Source organism: Sphaeramia orbicularis, chromosome 12 (assembly GCF_902148855.1).
Source record: "Sphaeramia orbicularis chromosome 12, fSphaOr1.1, whole genome shotgun sequence".
Classification (NCBI taxonomy): Eukaryota; Metazoa; Chordata; class Actinopteri; order Kurtiformes; family Apogonidae; genus Sphaeramia; species Sphaeramia orbicularis.
Window position 1 is genome coordinate 17,819,787 of NC_043968.1, and position 19,889 is coordinate 17,839,675.

The window sequence follows — 19,889 nt, forward strand, 5'->3', positions numbered from 1 at the left end:
CATGTCCCGTCGTCCGCCGAACGGGCCGAGCACCGAGGTTTCATGCTGGTGGGCCGAGGACCCAGTGAAAACCGGCCGCCCAGGGTGTAAATATCTGAGCGCCCTCTATTTTGTCGCATGTTTGGTGACGTCCAATAATCGACTTGTTCTGAAGTCTCCGGGGCCGAGGCCTAGGGACTTTTTGTAGCGCACGTTATTAAAATTTGCAGTCGATGCCTACATTTCGGTGTCCGTTTGACCGGGTGTGAGCCGATGAAGCACTTTATCCTGTGATTAACGCACAGACGGTCGGTAACGTTAGCCAGCTAGCTGAAGCTCCTGCTAACTGCCAGCGAGGAAGTGAGGAACGAAAAAATGACATCTCGGAGGTAAGGGGGGGCTGTCTGGAAAACAATGTCTGCTGATAATGGTAGCTGGGCCAGCTAACTAACTTAACTCAGCTGTTTGGGTTCGGGCTTGTCGGTAAACAAGCCCCGGTTGGCGCGGCGGTGCTGGTAAAAAGTGAAATAGCTAGCCGAGGACCGCCGCATCATTTAGCATTCACCGGCAACTTCGAGCTTAGTTAGAAGATGTGTTGTAAACACCGTAAAAGCTGCTAACAAACCATTACGACTGACCTAATTAGTTTGATTTCACAGAAGCAAGTTGGCAAAAGACAACGGCTAGGAGAGTTTTACCACTGAAAGCCATACACAGGCACCTAGCTTAATAAATCATCCTGGACAGGTCTGTTGTGGGATGAGCTGTTCAGCCTCATTTAAAACTATTAATACGCCCAAGTCAAGCAGATTCAGTTTAATTAGCCCCAAGTCACCTGTTTGTCTTTGAAGGGTTGATCATCTGAGTGTATATAACATCCTCAATTCTCCAGTTTGAGAAGAACATCTAAAAATAAACCTCTCTACGGAAAAATATTCAGAATCTCAGTAGGAACTGAGGAGGGATCCCTCTTTAAAACAGACAGCAATATGCTTTGAGACAGGGAAGTCTAGGTTACATGCTGTGTATATAATGTAAATAGGGACTGATTGTTGACACATGCTTAGATAAATCATTGTTCCTCTTCTCTGCCAGGTGGTTTCACCCCAACATCACAGGTGTGGAGGCTGAAAACCTCCTGCTGACTCGAGGGGTGGATGGGAGCTTTTTAGCCAGGCCAAGTAAGAGTAATCCAGGAGACTTTACGCTCTCAGTTCGGTAAGTCAAACCTTTAAAGAAGTGTCTTAGCTCTGTGTTTCAGTTGTCTATCACACACGTCTCATGAAGCTCATTGTTTGCATTTTAATTACTAGAGTTGTCAGCGCATGCCTACATTGCAGAAGCGTATCTTCACCTGAACAGTAGCCGATATTTTTTCATTTAATAGGATAGAGCAGAGTTTTTAAGGCTGGCATGCTTCATTTGTCTGTGTAGTAAGCTGCATAAATTAATATATGTACATTCCCTGCAAATCCAATGATATTGTGAAAGGTGTAGTCTTAGTGGTGAGCCCAGAATTATTACCAGACTCTGGATCTTTTCAGTTTCATAACAGCATTGTTGGTAGCAGCTACCAGGAAAACAATTCTGATAAACTGTCTGAACACTATCAGAAAACAGCTTGATAAAGTTGGTGCTTTACTTGAGAATATCACTGAATATTTACCTATTAAAGAGCCACATATTAGTATACAGATTTCACATGACCCCAAATCATTGTTGATGTGGCCTTATGTCTGTTGGATGTGAAAATAACCAACTGCTAGTGTTCTTGTCATTTAATCTTTAATGAAGTGATGCAGTTTTTAAATATTATAGTCCCAAATGATCTATCAATGCACTTGTATATATGTAGTAAAATGTATACTGAGCAAAAATATAAACACACCATGTACAATATTTGTGTAACACGAGACATGCTGCCCAAAATGAGCTCATGATGTCTTATAATTGTAAAACATGGTTAATTCTCTTGATTTGTAAACAAACTTCGTGTACATCTCTGTGAGTGAGCACTTGCTCAGTGATTCAGTGATTCTACCCACAACACAGGTGTAGCATGTCCAGATGCTGCTCAAACAGCATTAACAGTATTCAATCACTGGGGACAGTATTCAAATACTGGGGACAATAAAAGGACACCTCAAAATGTCATATTTCCTCAGATGTCACCATGCCACAGATGTCGTAAATCATGTGGGAACGGTTCTGGATAACATCCCATAGCTCCATGTAGCCCTTAAAGAGAAGTGGAATAACATTCCAGGGGCCACAATTGATAATATTGTCAACTCGATGAGAAGACGACGTGTCGTTCTATGGGAAGCCAATGGTGGACACACAAGATATTGTGATGCGATTTCTTTCAACCGGCCCCCATCATGTCCACATGAATGTCCCTGAATACCAGACGCCACTATCGTGTTTATACAGTAATCTGTACCTCACCGATCAACAAAATAAATTGTGTGCGATTTAATTTATTGTGCAACACCTAATGCTATTAGAATTTAAAGCGTCACATGGTGTGTTCATATTTTTGCTCAGTGTACATTTGCTACTGGAAAAAAGATCCACACAAAGAATTATTCACCACTGTGGAACCGTTTGACTCCATGGTCAGCAAACCTGTTAAGGGTTGAGATTGAGAATGTAGATAGTATGCATATATATGTGTATACATACACACAGTAAGTTTTCCAAGGCCAACTATGTTCAGTGATAGTGGGAAGCATGCATTATCCAAACTAGGAAGATCTAACAAAAACAGTTTGTGGTTTTTATCTCGGGGCCTCTTAAGTCATAAATTTTTAACATGAAGTATCATTAACTCAGTCTAGCTGATGAGGCCAATGTTATTTTTATAACAGTCTCATATTTTAACCGTACAGTCTCTCATCACACACCATATTTACTTCCTATGGAACAAAACAAGTCATGCTCCTCTTGTTGGAAACTGAGACTTTTCCACAGGGAAACTGGTTCTTTCTAGTTCAAACAAATAGATTTGTATCTGTTTTTGTGCACATTCTGCCAGACGTGAGCAAGTCTAGCAATAAAGTCAGTTCTTCAAGGTCGCTTCATACTGATATGTACCACAAGTTCTCTTTTTCCAATTTTTGAAATATTGGTCACTCAGAGTGAATCAACACAGTGTATGTTGTCTGGGTGGTTTACCAGCAGGCGTTTTGCATGAACATGTGGTGTTTTCTTTGCAGATTCTTGTCTGCTGTTTTTCTGTATTTTCAATGTATTGTCCTCATGTAATGTGTTTAATAGAGATGTAACATTTTATGTCAAACACATATTATGCCAGTTTTACTTTCAACTTAATAAATGTTAAGTAAGATCTGTTACATTATTGAGTTAGAAACATATAAAATGGTTGTTTCATATTTTTTGTGAATAATATTAAATGTTTAACCTGTCTTTAAATAATTGTACTTTTCTTCAGACGAAATGGAGCTGTCACCCATATTAAGATCCAAAACACAGGAGACTACTATGACCTTTATGGTGGGGAGAAGTTTGCCACTCTGGCTGAACTGGTGCAGTATTACATGGAGCATCACGGGCAACTGAAAGAGAAAAATGGAGATGTTATTGAGCTCAAGTATCCACTCAACTGTGCAGACCCCACCTCAGAAAGGTGAGTGAAGTTTATTTTCATGTTTATTCACTTTAATACAGTCCCAGCTTGTTTGGGTTACTTATTTCTTCATCGAGTTACCATTTCTTGTTTGGTGTTTTTATAGGTTTTCCTCTAGAGCTGTTGCATCACACAGCAAAACTGTACTTTAGTGAATATAATAAACTGCTAACTGAGTGTTTTTAGGTTTTACTATTTGTGTAAAGAATGATTTCAATAAAAAGGCATGTAATAGCTTTTGTGACTATTCAGGTTTTTTAAAGAATAGGTTCACAAATGAAGGCTTTCTTTATACTAGACAATGATTACTTTTTGATGTCTAAATTTATCAACAACTATATTGGTGATCAATAATTGGTTTGAATCATTTTTTGCAGAGTAATAATATAGTAAATATTCTCAGATTCCTTTGCCTCAACTGTAAATATTTTCCAGTTCCTTTCAACTTCTGCAGCAGTAAAATTAATAGCTTTGGGCTGTGACCAAACAAGACCTTGTTTGGCTTTATTAAACACTTTTTAAAAAATGCTCTGACATTTTCTAGTCCAAATGACTACCTGATTAATCAAAAATATAATGAAAAATTAAAATAATTGTTAGTTGTAGCCTTAATCTATACATTACTGTCATGTAAATACGCTGCAAAAAGAAGCCTTTTTAAAGAATCCTCTGTGTATGTGGTGGGTGACAAAATCTAACAGTTTACAAAGTTACACTGAAGAAAGTTAAATACATAACCGCATATACGCCTCAAAGAATTAACTTAAGAAAATATGCTGCGCTGTGCTTAAAAAAAGAGAAGCTGTTGTGGTTTAAGACCCTGGGCTAAGCAATGCAGTCATTAGGTTTATTCACATTCACAAATGAAACATATGTACTTTCAGTCTTGTGATCTAATGAAGGGGGTCTGTGAGGAAAAATATGTTGCAGTTAAGGAAATTTGTTTGCATTTTATGTTGCACTAAAAATAAATGAAGTTGTTTCCAGTGGCCACCCCCACAAGAAAATATGATCCTGATCATCTTGTTACCCAGACAGTTAAAAACAATAGATTTAGTAACTGTTACAATCTATGTATTAGCTGTAGAAAAAACATCGCCTCTTCATAAAACTTAAATTTCATAAAAAAATGTTTGTAACCGAAAAGAAATGGATTGTATTTTTATTGAATAACACATGAATAGACACATTCTCCGATGTTTCTCAGAGAATGACTGAGCCCAGACCTGCACTGTAACGCAAACACAGCTGTATCAGAGTTTTCACCTATTTAGTTATTTTTTGATCTGAAGAACCAAATCCAGCAGAATCACGTTTCACATTGAACGTCTTGTGTCAGGTGGTTCCACGGACATCTGTCGGGCAGGGAGGCAGAAAAGCTGCTGACAGAGAAGGGGAAGAACGGCAGCTTCCTGGTGAGAGAGAGCCAGAGCCATCCTGGGGATTTTGTTCTGTCAGTCCGAACTGGAGATGACAAGACGGACAGCAGCGACAGCAAACCCAAAGTCACTCATGTCATGATCCGTTGCCAGGTCATTCCACCTCTCTGCCTCCTCTAGTTTTCTTATATCCTGTCCACTACTTCAGCATATTCAAAGTAGACTGAAAATACTATTGTGGTGTCTTATATGTCCCTGCTATTTATAGTTCACATGTTCTGGAGTGGTTTTCTGAGTCATGTCTGTCATTGGTGCTGATGTGACTGTGCCTTTTTTATTTAGCATGACCTGAAGTACGACGTGGGAGGAGGGGAGAAGTTCGACTCCCTCACTGACTTGGTAGAGCACTACAAAAAGAACCCCATGGTAGAAACTCTGGGCACTGTGCTGCAGCTCAAACAGGTACCACACGTCTCAAGTTTACAAATATGCACTTAAATGTGAGACTGAGAGTCTGTTGGAGTTCAGACATTCCCAATTAAAATCATTTAGGATGTTTGTGTTGATTGTTTATTTTCCTTCAATACTGATAGATTAACTGGGGAAGTGATTAGTTTTGGAATTTGAGATGGATTTAATCAATTAATGAAAAGTGTGCTGAACAGAAAATGAAACGGAGACCATTTGATTTCAACTTGCTGTTTAAAAGAATTAGGAAGCTCTACAGGGGTTTTTGTGGGTATTTTTTAAAACATCTAAAATTAAATGACCAACATTTTGCATGTAAAATGGCTAAATGTGATTTTTGTAAGTTTAAAAAGGGTTGACATTAAGTTGCAACAACTTCAGATTCTACTTTACCACAAATAGACACCTATGTGGTATTACTAGCCAGTAAAGCAAACTGTACCACCTGGTCCAGATTTATGGTAGTACATCAAGCTAGTGTGAGGTAGTGTTGTGATAAATATTTCTGGAAGTTCTAAGTTGTAACTTTTTTTTCCCAATCTGGATGTGAAATGGGTCTTAAATTGCATTTTTAATTGCTTTAAAAATCTTGCATTTAGCTTGTTGAAATGTGTAGAAACTCTGTACTAATGTTGGCTTCTCTCCTGTGCAGCCCCTGAACACTACTCGCATCAACGCAGCAGAAATTGAAAGTCGTGTTAGGGAGCTCAGTAAACTCGCAGAGGCCACTGACAAGGTCAAACAGGGCTTCTGGGAAGAATTTGAGGTGAGTGGCTCTACCATTGCTTTGAGGAGTGTCAGCTTTATTGTCTTTTCAAAAAAAAATTGTTTGTGTCAACAAGCAGTGGTATAAAAATGCTGTTGGTCAGAAGTAGCATGTTTAGATTCCTTTTTGTTTTTCATCCAGACCTTGCAGCAACAAGAGTGCAAGCTGCTCTACAGTCGCAAAGAAGGCCAGAGAGCAGAGAACAAAAACAAGAACAGATACAAGAACATTCTGCCTTGTGAGTGGGGAAAAAAACCCGCCTGCACTTTGACCATAACAAGCTTTCAGTGTAACAGTTCAGGGATCCCCAGAGGGGATTTTCAAAGACCACTAACTGTACTGTTTTTGTTTCTGTTTCTAGTCGACCACACACGTGTAGTGCTGAATGATGGGGACCCAAATGAGCCTGGCTCTGACTATATCAACGCCAATATCATCATGGTAATGTCTGCTGCCATGGTAAACTCACTTCATCCTTAGGAAAAATACACATTTACACACTGTTATCATTCATTATCACTCATTATGATAAAATGAAGATGGTTTACAAGTGTCTGTTTGGGCAGCTTGTCCTCTCAGTCAGTTTGTGCTTTGGCTTTGATTTCATGCTTTGTTTTTCTGTTAGTTACATGTTGGTGTAACTGTTTGTGTGCGGTTGCAGCCGGAGCTGGACTCAAAGTGTAACAGTACTAAGGTGAAGAAGTCCTACATTGCCACTCAGGGCTGTCTGCAGAACACCATCAGTGACTTCTGGAGGATGGTGTTTCAGGAAAACTCTCGTGTTATTGTTATGACTACGAAAGAGGTGGAAAGAGGAAAGGTCAGTGAAATGAAGTGCTGGTCTGTAATTTTCTTACTTATAAATGTGTTAAATAAAGTAAAATGAATGTCTAGATGCAATTCATGAATCAGAATTACATCCAGTCTCATTTTTGTCCCAACAGAGTAAGTGTGTTAAGTATTGGCCAGACATGTCGGCTCTGAAGGAGTATGGAGCCATGCGTGTTCGCAATGTTAGAGAGACGGCAGCACATGACTACATCTTAAGAGAACTCAAACTGTCTAAAGTCGGACAGGTAAGATCCTTTGTGTGCACAGACTGAAGAAATAGGGTTGATCAGAAACTAAAAATGTTATTAAAATCACATTATGTCAAAGTGGACTCTCAATCACAGAACTGTGGTTCAACATACCATTATGAATGAATCATTGTGGTTTTGTAGATATAGGGAAACAAGCTTGTTTACTACAGCAAAAATTACTAAACGTTTGTGTATTTTCAGTTGAAGTATAATGCAAACATTTCCATTAATCTAAAATTGTGACCTATCAATCATGTCGTAGGGTGATTGTCACAGATTTTGTATTAAAACTATAGGTGATGAAGTTGTTCTTGTTTGACATGTTTTCAGGGTAACACAGAACGTACAGTTTGGCAGTACCACTTCAGGGCATGGCCGGACCATGGAGTCCCCACTGACCCAGGTGGTGTGCTGGACTTTTTAGAAGAGGTCAACCTGAAACAGGAGAGCATTCTGGACGCTGGACCTATAGCGGTACACTGCAGGTAAATACACAGGCCTGAGACTACCTGTCTATCATCATTATGCATGGAGGAAATTTTCCTCAATAACCGAGAATATTTTGTGGTGCTCAGTGCAGGGATTGGGAGGACAGGAACGTTCATAGTGATCGACATTCTCATAGATGTGATCAGAGAAAAAGGTAAGTCTGCATATTTATATATATATATATATATATATATATATATATATATATATATATATATATATATATATATATATACACATACACACACCTGAATAATATTTACTGTATATGTGGTTTAACTGAAGTAAAAATGTTGAAATTATCTTTCTGTGCTACAGGGGTAGATTGTGACATTGACGTTCCAAAGACCATCCAGATGGTTCGATCTCTGCGCTCTGGGATGGTGCAGACTGAGGCTCAGTACAGGTTCATCTATATGGCCGTACAGCACTACATCGAAACATTGCAGAGACGCATAGAGGAAGAACAGGTGAGCACCCGGCGACACACCTTTACATGTTTCAGCTTTCCAGGGTTGTCCCTGACTTTCCCCCTATGTCTTACTCTGCAGAAAAGTAAGATTAAAGGGCGTGAGTACACCAACATTAAGTACTCTTTGTCTGACCTGACGGGAGGAGAGCAGAGCCCACTTCCCCCTTGCACTCCTATTCCCACTCCCACTTGCACAGAGTAAGTAATACTCTTAATAACAGGACACTCATGGTTCAGGTGTTTAACTTGCATTAAACCAGTTGCTGTGTTCTTGTTGAGTATTGTCTGTAGTGTCTCATCAAAGTATGAATGTGCTAATGTGCAGGATGAGGGAGGACAGCTCCAGAGTGTATGAGAACGTCGGTCTGATGCAGCAGCAAAAGAGCTACAGATGAGATTCACCTTTAACTCCAGTGCTCTATCAATTCCAGGTAAACAACACCTCATCATTATAACTGCAGGTTCAGTGTCTTTTTTTTTTTTAATCAGCAGGGGGATTTGTAAACGATGTTGTTGTACTAAGGTACATTTATGTTTGATTGAATAATTATTGGAAAAATACCAGTAATTATTAAATTATTTGGTAGTTTTTTTTCCTTGCTTGTATTATGATTGAACCAAACTGTAAAACTTGTCCTTTCGATCTCTTTCATGGTTATCTATATAAATGCCAAATTGAGTTTAACTTAAGACGTCAGTAAAATCTAATTGTGGGGAAAAAAGTAACTATGTACATACAGTACATTACATACGTTTACATATAATTTAAATGTATGCAATATAACTAGCAAGATTTTACAGGTACATACAGGCACAGATCAGCTTCATCCATAGAGGTGAATTGATTACAGCATAATCTCTAGTTTTTAGACGCATCCTTAGTTTGAAAAACAAAAGTTCTTTAGCAAATGTATTGTTAGTGTTTACATAAAGGTTGTTAGTTTAGAAATAAAGTCTGTAATTTTTGCTAAGAAGAGCTAAAAATGGTAGTTTTTGCATAGCAGACAAGGAAGGCAAGACAGTGATAATTTGACTAAAACATTGGTGATCTCATTCGTTTTCTGATTCTGATACAATTTGATTGATGGTATGTCTGGGTAATACGTTGAATTAATTGATTCAATCTAAATTTTGCTTTCGGAAAATTTGAAAAATAGCAAAATTGAGATTACTCCTCTGGAGACCATTTCTTGCTCAACAAAAATAAAACATGCAACCTGTTTTTGCTTCTTATAATATTAAATGTGATTGTGTTTTTCCAGTCATATATGGCATATCATTTTAGTAAAGACAGACTGTTATTGAATAATGCTTGCTTTCAGTGCATGAAGCAAGAAAACAGTTCATTTTAAAATGGTAAATCATGCATAACATTTAAAAAAAGAAAAGAAATCAGTGTTTAGTTTTCTGATCATTATCACCCAGCTCTAATTGGTAGTTAACAGATATACTGACCTAAGCAAAATATCTCCATTCTATTTCTCCTTGACCGAAGCAGCAGTTGCAGTATTATGCAATGCTGGCCAACACAGCAACATGTATGCAAAGGAGACCCTAAGTTTGATGCGGAAAGTTTTAATGCCACTTTTTTGTTCAATACAGAAAGACAGAAAATTTTTGACATGATTGACGTACTTTGCCGTGACCACCTGCTTCTATTTGGTTTAAGGAATGTGTGACATAATGAGGTTAGGGCTTTTCTGTAACATACTGCATGTGAGGAGAATTAACTATTTACTGCAATGGTTTTCTTTCTGTCTCCTTCAGGATCTTGATACCTGACAGTTTTTTTGCCAGCCACACCTTGACGCCTGAGACTTGACCATAAAGACATGGAACAATGGATAAAAACAATACGAGACCAGACACCAGGGTCCTCCTCTTGTTGCTCATTCTACGTGAACATTTGCCCGCTAGTTGAATTCTAAACCACTGTGATCATCAGAAGAGCCTTTGAGAAGCCTAACACGCTAAGTCCCCTACTAAACCACAGTCTGGGTTTAGCTTCGTAAAACTCATCCCAACAAGGGCTGCAAACAGCGAGCACTCTTATTCAGAGGGAAAAATCTAGCTAACCTTTGCTCATTTTTTTTTCTTTTTATATGCATTTTTTTTAATTAACCAAAGGATAACTATGTAGATTGTTTGTAGATTGAAGTGAGGAGTTGGGAAAAAGGCCTGTGCCAAAACCAGAAATAATGTAATCCACATTCTTAGCCATTTAAAAGTCTCTGTTTGGGTTGTTAAGCCTTTAAAGCAGTGCGAGACGAGACCTTATTTGTGGACAAAATTTCCTGTGACTATTGTCTAGTTTCACTGTGTCATGTTGCGTAAAGTTTCTAAATGAAGAAGTATTGGCATTGTAGTATGTATTACCATATTTACTGTGATTCGTAATCCACCTCTAAAGACGAATTCCCCCCTTTTTTTGCGCAAGAACGGCCTCAAAGAGACACTTTTATTCAGGTTGTTCGCAGTGTGAATTAACTTTTTGAGTTCATATGGGATTAATATGTGTGGCTTTCATTGGGATACACGGTATGTGTTCGTTTAACCATTCCTGAGCTCAAGCCGAATGTCCTTAATGCTGTATATTCTTCAATGGCATAACAGTTACAGTCAAGCCTTGATTCACCTGGTGGATTTATTAATAATCTAATCTGGGGTTTAAAGAGGAGGTTCCAGAGGGGGAGCAGCACATGTTAGGTTTAACCTCCCCTTCATGCCTGCACTCTGTCACAACCAGTATGATGACGACATGTTAAGACTTCAGGGGAGTCATTTGTGTAACTCAGTTGAATTGCAGGCATCACCGCAGATGTACGGCTGCCAAAAAAACTTTGTTTTTAAGTTGTTTTTTTAAGTGCATATTACGTGTTTGTTTTTTTCTTTCATGTTTTTTTTTTTTTTTTTTTTTTTTAACAAATGCCTTTTGTGTACCGTTGCCTGTTTCAAGCACCACATGTACTTAATTTTAAGAGTCACTGTTTGAAGAAGCAATCCCACATCTCTCAGCTTTGGCAGCATCAATATTAACAGGTTGTTGGCCCTGTGATATTTGCCAGGATTCAGTAGTTTATGCACACTCACACACAGGTTTCTATAGAGGGTGGTTTACTAGTAACCCCAGTGACTAGAAGTATTTTATTTGTTTACTTTAATCACACTAAACTTTTAACGTCATTCTCACACTGAAGTGAACGCTTCACCACTAGCTGCAGTATTTAGGGAAGTCAGATACTTTATTTGAAAATTCACTCAGAACATGTGGCCTAAGTATTTTCCTTCATTAAGCCTTCACAACTTCTGCACATTTGCTTACCATCACTACGCCTTGAGAAACTGCAGTGTTGCGATTGAACTTGCTGTAACAGTGCTGACTCAGACTCTGAGCTGAGAAAAAAAGGAAGAAGCGGCTCTTCTCTCTGCCTTGAGGGACAGTTCTCAACAACCACTGGTGCAGGCTTGAACAGCCTCTCTCTGTCACAAGAAATCATGAAATCAGTGTTTTTTGTTTGTTTGTTTTTTCGGGGGCTGCTTCCTCCCACCGGAGGACTCTAATACACAGCTGCTGCATCACAGCAAGTGTTCTTTGAAACCATTTCTTTCCCTGAACACCATGCGCTGACCGACTCATGAGTTATCCTCTGTAGTGTGGTGTACTGTATGCAGTTTTGCTGTCGAACGGATGAGTTTGTACTTGTTTAATTTAGTGGAGTGCTTGCTAGTGGTGTTTCATGTCCTGTGGCGTGTGTGGAGATGTGTGTATGTGCTGTGAGAGCGGGGCTGCTATCAGCCACATGTTTTTCAATACTTTTTGTTTTCTTCCCAGATGATTAAACTTCTTTCCATTTATCATGTAAGCAATTTAGATGCATAGACGTGCCTTCTATGCATATGCCTATGTGTATGTGATAGCTATTAAAAAAAACAGTGCTCTTTAGTTCCACCGCCATTCAAGAACCTGTAACACTTAAATGTGAATTCTTCATCTGAACATCCTGAACAAAAAAGGAAAAATGGTGATCGCAATGCAAACAAACTATATTTTTTAACATGTATATTGTACATGAGTACCTGGTAGAGGAGAATGTACTTACTAAAACATATCTACTTGCCAATAAGATATACTGTATGTATATTCTACAGCTTTCTCTCTGTGACACAGAGGGGCCTCTCACAAAGCTTAAGAGGTTTATTGTATGACTTTCAATGCAGTTAACCATGTTAACTTCCTCAGTAACAATAAATGGCTAGCTCATGCCTCACTAAAGTGGTGTCCATTGTCTTAGTCTATTACATGGCAGACTTAAACATTGCAGTATTTGAGTTTTATTATTATTATTTTTATTTTGCTCCTTGGCTTTGACCGTCAGTAACTGTACTGTATACAACTGGTTCAGGAAGTAATCTTTAAAAGCAGGTGACTGATACAATTAACTTTAATTTTTCAATAAATGCTGAATGAAATCTATGAAAAAGACATGTTTGGGCTTTTCTGTGCTGGGAAATGTCACTCAAACTTAGAAGTACTTTTGTTCTGCGTATTGATACGAAGTGTATGTAAATCATATGGACTAAATTATTCAGTGTTGTCTCATTGAAACTGAAACCTTTGCGCTGAAGTAGCAAAATTAGAATCTTTGTTTCCAACTGTAGGTGAACTGTCCCTTTAAGAGGATATCATAAGAACTTATTTAACATGTTTCTTATATTTAAGATCCTTTTTGTTTTGTAATTCGATTATGTAGGTATGATTACATTAAACTCAACTGGAAACCCTAAAGCACTCAAAAGATCAACATTAGTTTATCTTAATCCTGTTTCTACTTTTTGTTGCACCATTGCCTAATGGTAAAAGGTACAATGAAACAGACGTGAACCTCTGTTTAATGAGAATAACAACATTTTGCTAGGAGAAAAAAAAAACGGGTCACTGAAAAGGAGGACCAACACATCAACAACACAGAACAGTTTTAGTGCTGGGGTCTGCAGGCAGTCAGGGAGGTTACTCAGCAGTTATTGCCATGCGACCCAGAACAGAGGCTGGTGCAGTTTGTAGTATCGTGTCTGCATGACCTTGCTCTTAAGATGTTCTGTGCACACATGAAATCTGATGGATTTGAACAACCTAATATTTCATTTTTAACCGTAACTGTACTCTGTGAATTCCCTCTGTAGACAAGGATATCTTTTAACAGAGGAGCAGGACCAACAGAAGCAGACAGCAGACTTGATAAAAGGTCAAAGGTCATTGATGTGTCTTTCATAAGCTATGAATTAATTTCAAACTAAAATTCACTGCTGTCTTTCCTATTTAACTGTAGTATTATTTACAATGTATTGTAAACACTGCAGAATACCCACCTAGAATTTATGATTTCTAACACGGTCTGTGAGATTACTCAAGGTGTGTAATGTACTCCTATAATTTTGGATTACTTCAGTTCCGTGTTATTGCAAGTAATAGTGTGAATCAAAGTACCCTTCTTGTAACACTGCTACGTTTAAGTGAACTGAACCCAGGAGTCACTTTAAATGTATTAACACTTACTGTAGACATCTCAGAGCTCAAATGCAGACAACCCTTTTTTTTGTCTTAAGGTCACATTTTTCCTTACCTTCCACTGTGTCAAATTACAATGATTTTGTTTACTTTCTGAAGCTTTTTGTTGCCTTGTAAGTAATCCACTGCACATAAAAATAACAATCATTTTCCATTCTCACATTCTCTGTTTTTCCCACTGTGTGAAAATCTTTGACCATCATTATGTTTGTTTCTCAAGACAGATTATTCTGACCGCACTTGCATTGCTCAGTCTTTATATCAAGATACAACTTGAATATACAGGAAACATGTTTTGTTTTTTGTTGTTTTTTTTTACTCTCTACACACAAGTGTGACTTCCCTTTGTAGTGAACATGTCTTGAACTCTTGTGCAGGTTTTATGACCTATACTGCACTAATCTCCTGTTGTTTTAATCGTACTAGATTTTATTCAACACATGGTAAATGTTTCTTGTCTGAGCTATTTTTTTTTTATCAAATCATGTAATTCTGACTTTGGTGCTTTTAATGCTGTTCACATAGTTCAAGCCTTTTGTTGCTGTATTTTAAAGACACAGATAAATGAAAACATATGCATATTAAAACAGAGACACAACAGTATTTGGATATGGCCTGAGACTTTTGCACAGGATTGTAAACCACAGTCATGTACATTTACTGTGCAGATGTGTGATATGTAATGTGATTACTCATTACAACTGCATTCTCTGTGTTGTGTGTGGACTGGTAGGCTGTACTGCGGGTATATGCTTCAATAGTGCAGATAAACTATGTTTTTAAATTAGGGGATTATGGGAAATTAGCGACATCTTCTAAATTTCATAGCAAATAATGTTAATTTTCAAAATATTCCCTTTAATTGCGATGCCTTAGGACATTCCCATATTCTGCCCCTTCCATGACTTAAGTATATCACATAAAGGTAAAATACCCTGAAATAGGCATTTAAAAGAGCAATAAGTAACCCCCTTAAGTATTCTGACTCGTGTTTTTTACTAAATTGAGCTGTATTCTAAACACATAACTGCATGTATTGTGTCACTTCCCAGTGATGCATAACAACACAAGCTCCAAGTGTCAATTAATTCATTACATTAGAAAATAGCAGTTCTTCCCATACACACTGTAAATGTTTCCCTCCGTCATTCAGTGGCCCTTCTATTAAAAGGTCTCCTGCTCTCCTTGCTCCTGGCTCTCATGGCTCACCCAGCACCCAGACACTGACCAGTCACCTGACTGCCCTGAGGGACACTGTTTCAGAGCACCCGGCTTGGCTAGAGAAGACATACTCACACTGTGGTTTCCTTCACTTCATGCACAGACCATGGCAAAAATATTATCACCCCTGCAACCTTTTAAAAATAAAGCATCCCCATTACATTTAGTCATGTAAATACTGTTTTCCCCATGAATAATAACTGCATTAGCTAATCCCGCATTAAATTTGCTCTTTAAATTGTAACAGTAAAGTCATGTAAACCTGACACAATCTGTAGACAAGAAGATCGTTTTATAGTTTTCATCTAACTTTCATTTCAATTTCTTTTTCTTTTTTTTTTTTTTGTCTGGCAAATCGCTGAATCACAGTTGGAGTCAGCGTCATGTGCTTTATGACTTTATATATATATATATATATATATATATATATATATATATATATATATATATATATATATATATATATATATGTATATGTATATGTATATGTATATATATATATATATGTATATATGTATATATATATATATATATGTATATATATATGTGTATATATGTATATATGTATATGTATATATATATGTATATATGTATATATGTATATATATGTGTATATATATATATATATATATATGTATATATGTATATATATGTATATATATGTATATATGTATATATATGTATATATATATATATATATATATATATGTATATGTATATATATATATGTATATATATGTATATATATGTGTATATATATATATATATATGTATATATATATATATATATGTATATATATATATATATATATATATATGTATGTATATATATATATATATATGTATGTATATATATATATATATATATATATGTATATATATATATATATATATATGTATATATATGTATATATGTATATATATATATATATATATGTATATATATGTATATATGTATATATATATATATGTATATGTATGTATATGTGTGTGTGTGTGTGTGTGTGTGTCTGCTGAGTTTATTCTCTGCAGCTTCAGGGAAATTACATAGATTATTTCCGGGAAAATATTTTGAATCTCCCGAAAGTTATCAGTACATTCTCGCAACTTTTACAACACACAGATCACTGTTAATTTTCTGTCTACATGGCAGGTAAATATTTATTCTTTGTTTTACGTCTGTTTTGGTCTACAGAGTGGCATATACAGGAAAACATATTTGGACAGGACTGTAAAGTTTATCAGGGTGGGCTTAATTTGGATAATAAAGACTAAGGGAAAATAGGGTGACTTTTTTTTTTTTAATCTCATAATCAACTTCACCAGAAAACATCCTGTTTAATAGATTACTTTTTTTTTTTTTTTTTAAATGACTTTGCGCTTTTTATTTCCTTTTTCCAAACATATCACATCATCATACATCAAATACTAACATTAGAGCACTGGTTAGACTTACTTTTTTAACGGTCAAGCAGTGTCTGAGCCATGTTCAACATTTGGAATCATTTTATAACATGAATTTATCTGTTTGGGTCTTTGGTCCATCCAGCTCTTAAAGTATTTAGATTATGTACCTGAAGATTTACATAGTACCACCAATACCTTCATCAGGGTTGTGGAAAACACAATGACAAGGGCTTCCAGCTCTGTGGGAACACTTTAACAGCATTCCTCTGTCACTTCACTTCTCCCTCAAAAAGGACCAGCATAGCCAAATGTACAATAATTACTGTATTCATACACTAATCCCACCCTCTGTATAATCAATACAATCCAAATCTATGATAACTGTATTAATGTGTAACAGTTAGCAGCTGCGGAGCCAGATCTCCCCAGTCTGTTGATGGCCACGCAAAAACATTACTCTGATAATAACTATGATTTAAAGATGCTAAGCTGTTAACAATGGTTCAGCATGAAATGTACAGTAATCAACATGAAATGCTCAAATTCATTCAAAAATCTCACTAAATTCTTACACATTTTCAGAGACATCACGCGGATGCTGGGAAATCTGTTAAATCATGCTAAAAAATGTGGCATGAATAAAAAGACTAAAAAAAGTAAAAAGTAATGACTAAAAAAGTGGCTGAGGTCATGAAAAAAGTACTTTGGTTTTGGCTATAGATTCTGAAAAGTAGGGTTGAAAATAAGTGACTTGTAATCCACAGGAAACGTAAAAAAAAAAAAAAAAAAAAAATTGCAATCCTAAAGTCTTTCTTGTGCTCCACAATAAATCTACATTGCATCAGTTTGATTCAGGAAAGGTTCAAATAAGTATGGCTGTAATTAACTTAAAACCTCGTAAGTAAACAGAAATGTTATGTACATTTACTGAATACAGAAGCTTGTGGGCCCAGTGCTATATCCAACCAATACAAAACTCTGCATTTGATACTTTTCCTGAAAATATGTGAATTTAAAGCCTTTGGTGCAAAATGTGTTAAATGTGTCTCTCATTTTGAAATGCTGAAAAGGTTAATACATACACCACTTAACCTTCTAATCTTATTATAGTGAAACTAGTTGTTAACTCTATTTGTTATTTGTGTTGCTTTAATCCATGTGTCTTTTCTGTATGAAAACCTTCTACTATGTTTTTCATCATGTCTGCCTCCTTTTTTAGTCTTTTTCCTTGAGTCTCTTTTTAGTCTCTCCAGTCTAACATCAGACAGAGACAGACAAGCTCCTCAGGGGAGGCTTCAGCGTCTGGTTTTAGATCTTCCATTCGTGAGACTCAGTGCTTAGCCTATACTGCCCCACCAGGGGTGTCTCATGCCACCACCAGGGACACTAAAACTTGATGGGTTATGACATCTCAGCAGTAGATGTAGGAGCACACATAAAAACACACACTCGCTTTGAGGCATGCATGGATGTAAAGCGTAGGAGCAGCATCTGGACAGTTTCTCTGGAGGACTTCATACCCAGGGTTATTAATGACATTACAGAACAGACGTGTGTGTGTGTGTGTGTGTGTGTGTGTGTGTGCAGGGCAGGCAGGCACATGCCCACACATACACACACATCACTGACCTTAAGCTCCCAGCATGCCTGGTCATGAATTTGGCATTTATCCGTCATTTGTCATTAACTGAGCTTCCTTGTCTTTCTCCATCACTGCTTTCAATCAATTTAAATTTTTTTCCCCTTTCTTGTGATTCCATGAAGCTAATAACTTGTTGACGACTTCTCAAATGGGGAGGTTTTATAAGGCATGAGGCTCACATTTACTCTCATGGTCTATTCCTTTCTTTAACCCTTTCATGCATTGTGGTCACTCCAGTGGACAGTTCTTCTCCAGCTGTTCTCTTGTATATTCATAGGTTTTGTTGTTTTAGTTCCATATGAGCCAACAAAGTGGACACTTATGCAACATCCCATAATACACTGCAATTCATACCATTACTGTAACTTTGCTGTTCTTCATAAACCTGATCTGCAGTAACATGTTTAAGTGTAAATCAGTTGTTATTCGTTAGACAAAAAGAGTTGTTTTTTGCATATTATATGAGGTAATAACTAGCATTAGAGTATGGTAAAATGTGAGAAAACATCAAATTTGCAGCCTTAAAAATGTTTTTATTTCATTGTTTTCATTTTACTTTCTGATGTTGGGTTTTAAATACATATTTCTTTACTTAAAAAATTAAATGCATGGACATTTTTGTAACTCCATGAAAAAAAAACTTGATCGCAATTTTTTTTTATGCCTAAGGAGGTATAAAAACACTACAGAAAAAAAAAAATTGACTAAGGTTCTCATAATTCATGCATGAAAGGGTTAATCACACTCATATCTTGTTATTGTTGTGCATTTTGCTGTATTTCAGCTGACCTGCTGATGGGAAGACCTGTGGCCAACTATCATAACAGCTAAAGAAAGTCAAACCCTGAACCTTAAAGCATTTCAGTGTCAAGTGCAGATCATATCATCCATCCATCACCATGGTGCCTTTTTCTGCTGTGCATTAGGTCAGTACCCATTTCATTACATTAATACTAACAGAGGGCCCCCAGTTGATATGCAGGTCTACTCCATGGCTTATGTAAGTGATGATGTGTTTGCATAATCAGGGTAATTATGTAAATATGTGAGGAAAGAATCAGACAAACACCTCTGTGGTTGAAGTTTAATTAGCAAACTAGTGCATCTGTGGACAAAACATCTATGAGAATCGACTGGATCCCTACACTGCACTGGAAAAATGGGCTTACACTGTATTTTTTCTAGTGCAGGGGGTATGGTAAAACATGAATATGCTGGTAAATTTATCATAGCTTTGGGGAAAATACATGTTATGAGCATCTGATAAGTGAGCTGCAATTGTCCTGCATTACATTCATGATTTACATAAGATCAAGGTAAGTTTATTTATGTAACTAGCAATTGCTAATTCAGTATGCCTTAAAGTAAATAAAATGAATCTCCAGAGGAACATAAACACTTAATAGAATAACGTAGAACCATGAAAAGACAGAGTAATCCATAATATCTCCCTTTTTAGTTTGAAACCATATTGAAAAAAAGATGGTTTTGGTAAATTACAGTGGTTAAGACCATCAGTCAAAAAACACCAGAAACAGGAGGAAAAGGCTACCCAGCAGCGTCTTAGGTGAGAACTTAACAAAGACCCAGTGTTAAATGACAAATGCGCTGTACATTTTTGTCCAGCATAAATAAACGTGATATAGTGTATTTACGAGCAGTTTATTGGCTGGATTTGCTAGTTACCTAGCTATAGCTATGAGCTCCTCCCATTCCCTGTCTTTGTGCTATACTAACAGCAGCATATGCTTGACAGACATAACAGTGGT

At 36.9% G+C, this 19,889-nt stretch overlaps 1 protein-coding gene across 2 annotated transcripts; it reads left to right on the forward strand.

Annotated features, from left to right (window-relative positions):
* Positions 1-13,073, forward strand: ptpn11a (protein tyrosine phosphatase non-receptor type 11a). Of its 2 annotated transcripts, none has more exons than XM_030150425.1 (16): positions 1-368; positions 1,075-1,197; positions 3,434-3,628; positions 4,968-5,160; positions 5,350-5,469; positions 6,128-6,241; positions 6,383-6,479; positions 6,603-6,700; positions 6,903-7,061; positions 7,186-7,317; positions 7,654-7,808; positions 7,899-7,966; positions 8,131-8,282; positions 8,364-8,482; positions 8,610-8,715; positions 10,052-13,073. In XM_030150425.1, exons 1-15 carry the CDS (start codon positions 355-357, stop codon positions 8,677-8,679), a joined length of 1,809 nt encoding a protein of 602 aa, XP_030006285.1. In that variant the 5' UTR covers positions 1-354; the 3' UTR covers positions 8,680-8,715; positions 10,052-13,073. The 2 variants fall into 2 exon arrangements, with proteins under 2 accessions (XP_030006285.1, XP_030006286.1); XM_030150426.1 differs by having other exon boundaries at positions 2-368; positions 6,603-6,682.
* Positions 13,074-19,889: the final 6,816 nt, after the last annotated feature.

Excerpts from the sequence above, each read along its gene's own strand:
- ptpn11a (XM_030150425.1), top strand. Across the intron at positions 7,062-7,185 it reads AAGAGGTGGAAAGAGGAAAG|AGTAAGTGTGTTAAGTATTG; the intron begins GTCAGTGAAATG and ends TTGTCCCAACAG. Across the intron at positions 8,483-8,609 it reads CCCACTCCCACTTGCACAGA|GATGAGGGAGGACAGCTCCA; the intron begins GTAAGTAATACT and ends GCTAATGTGCAG.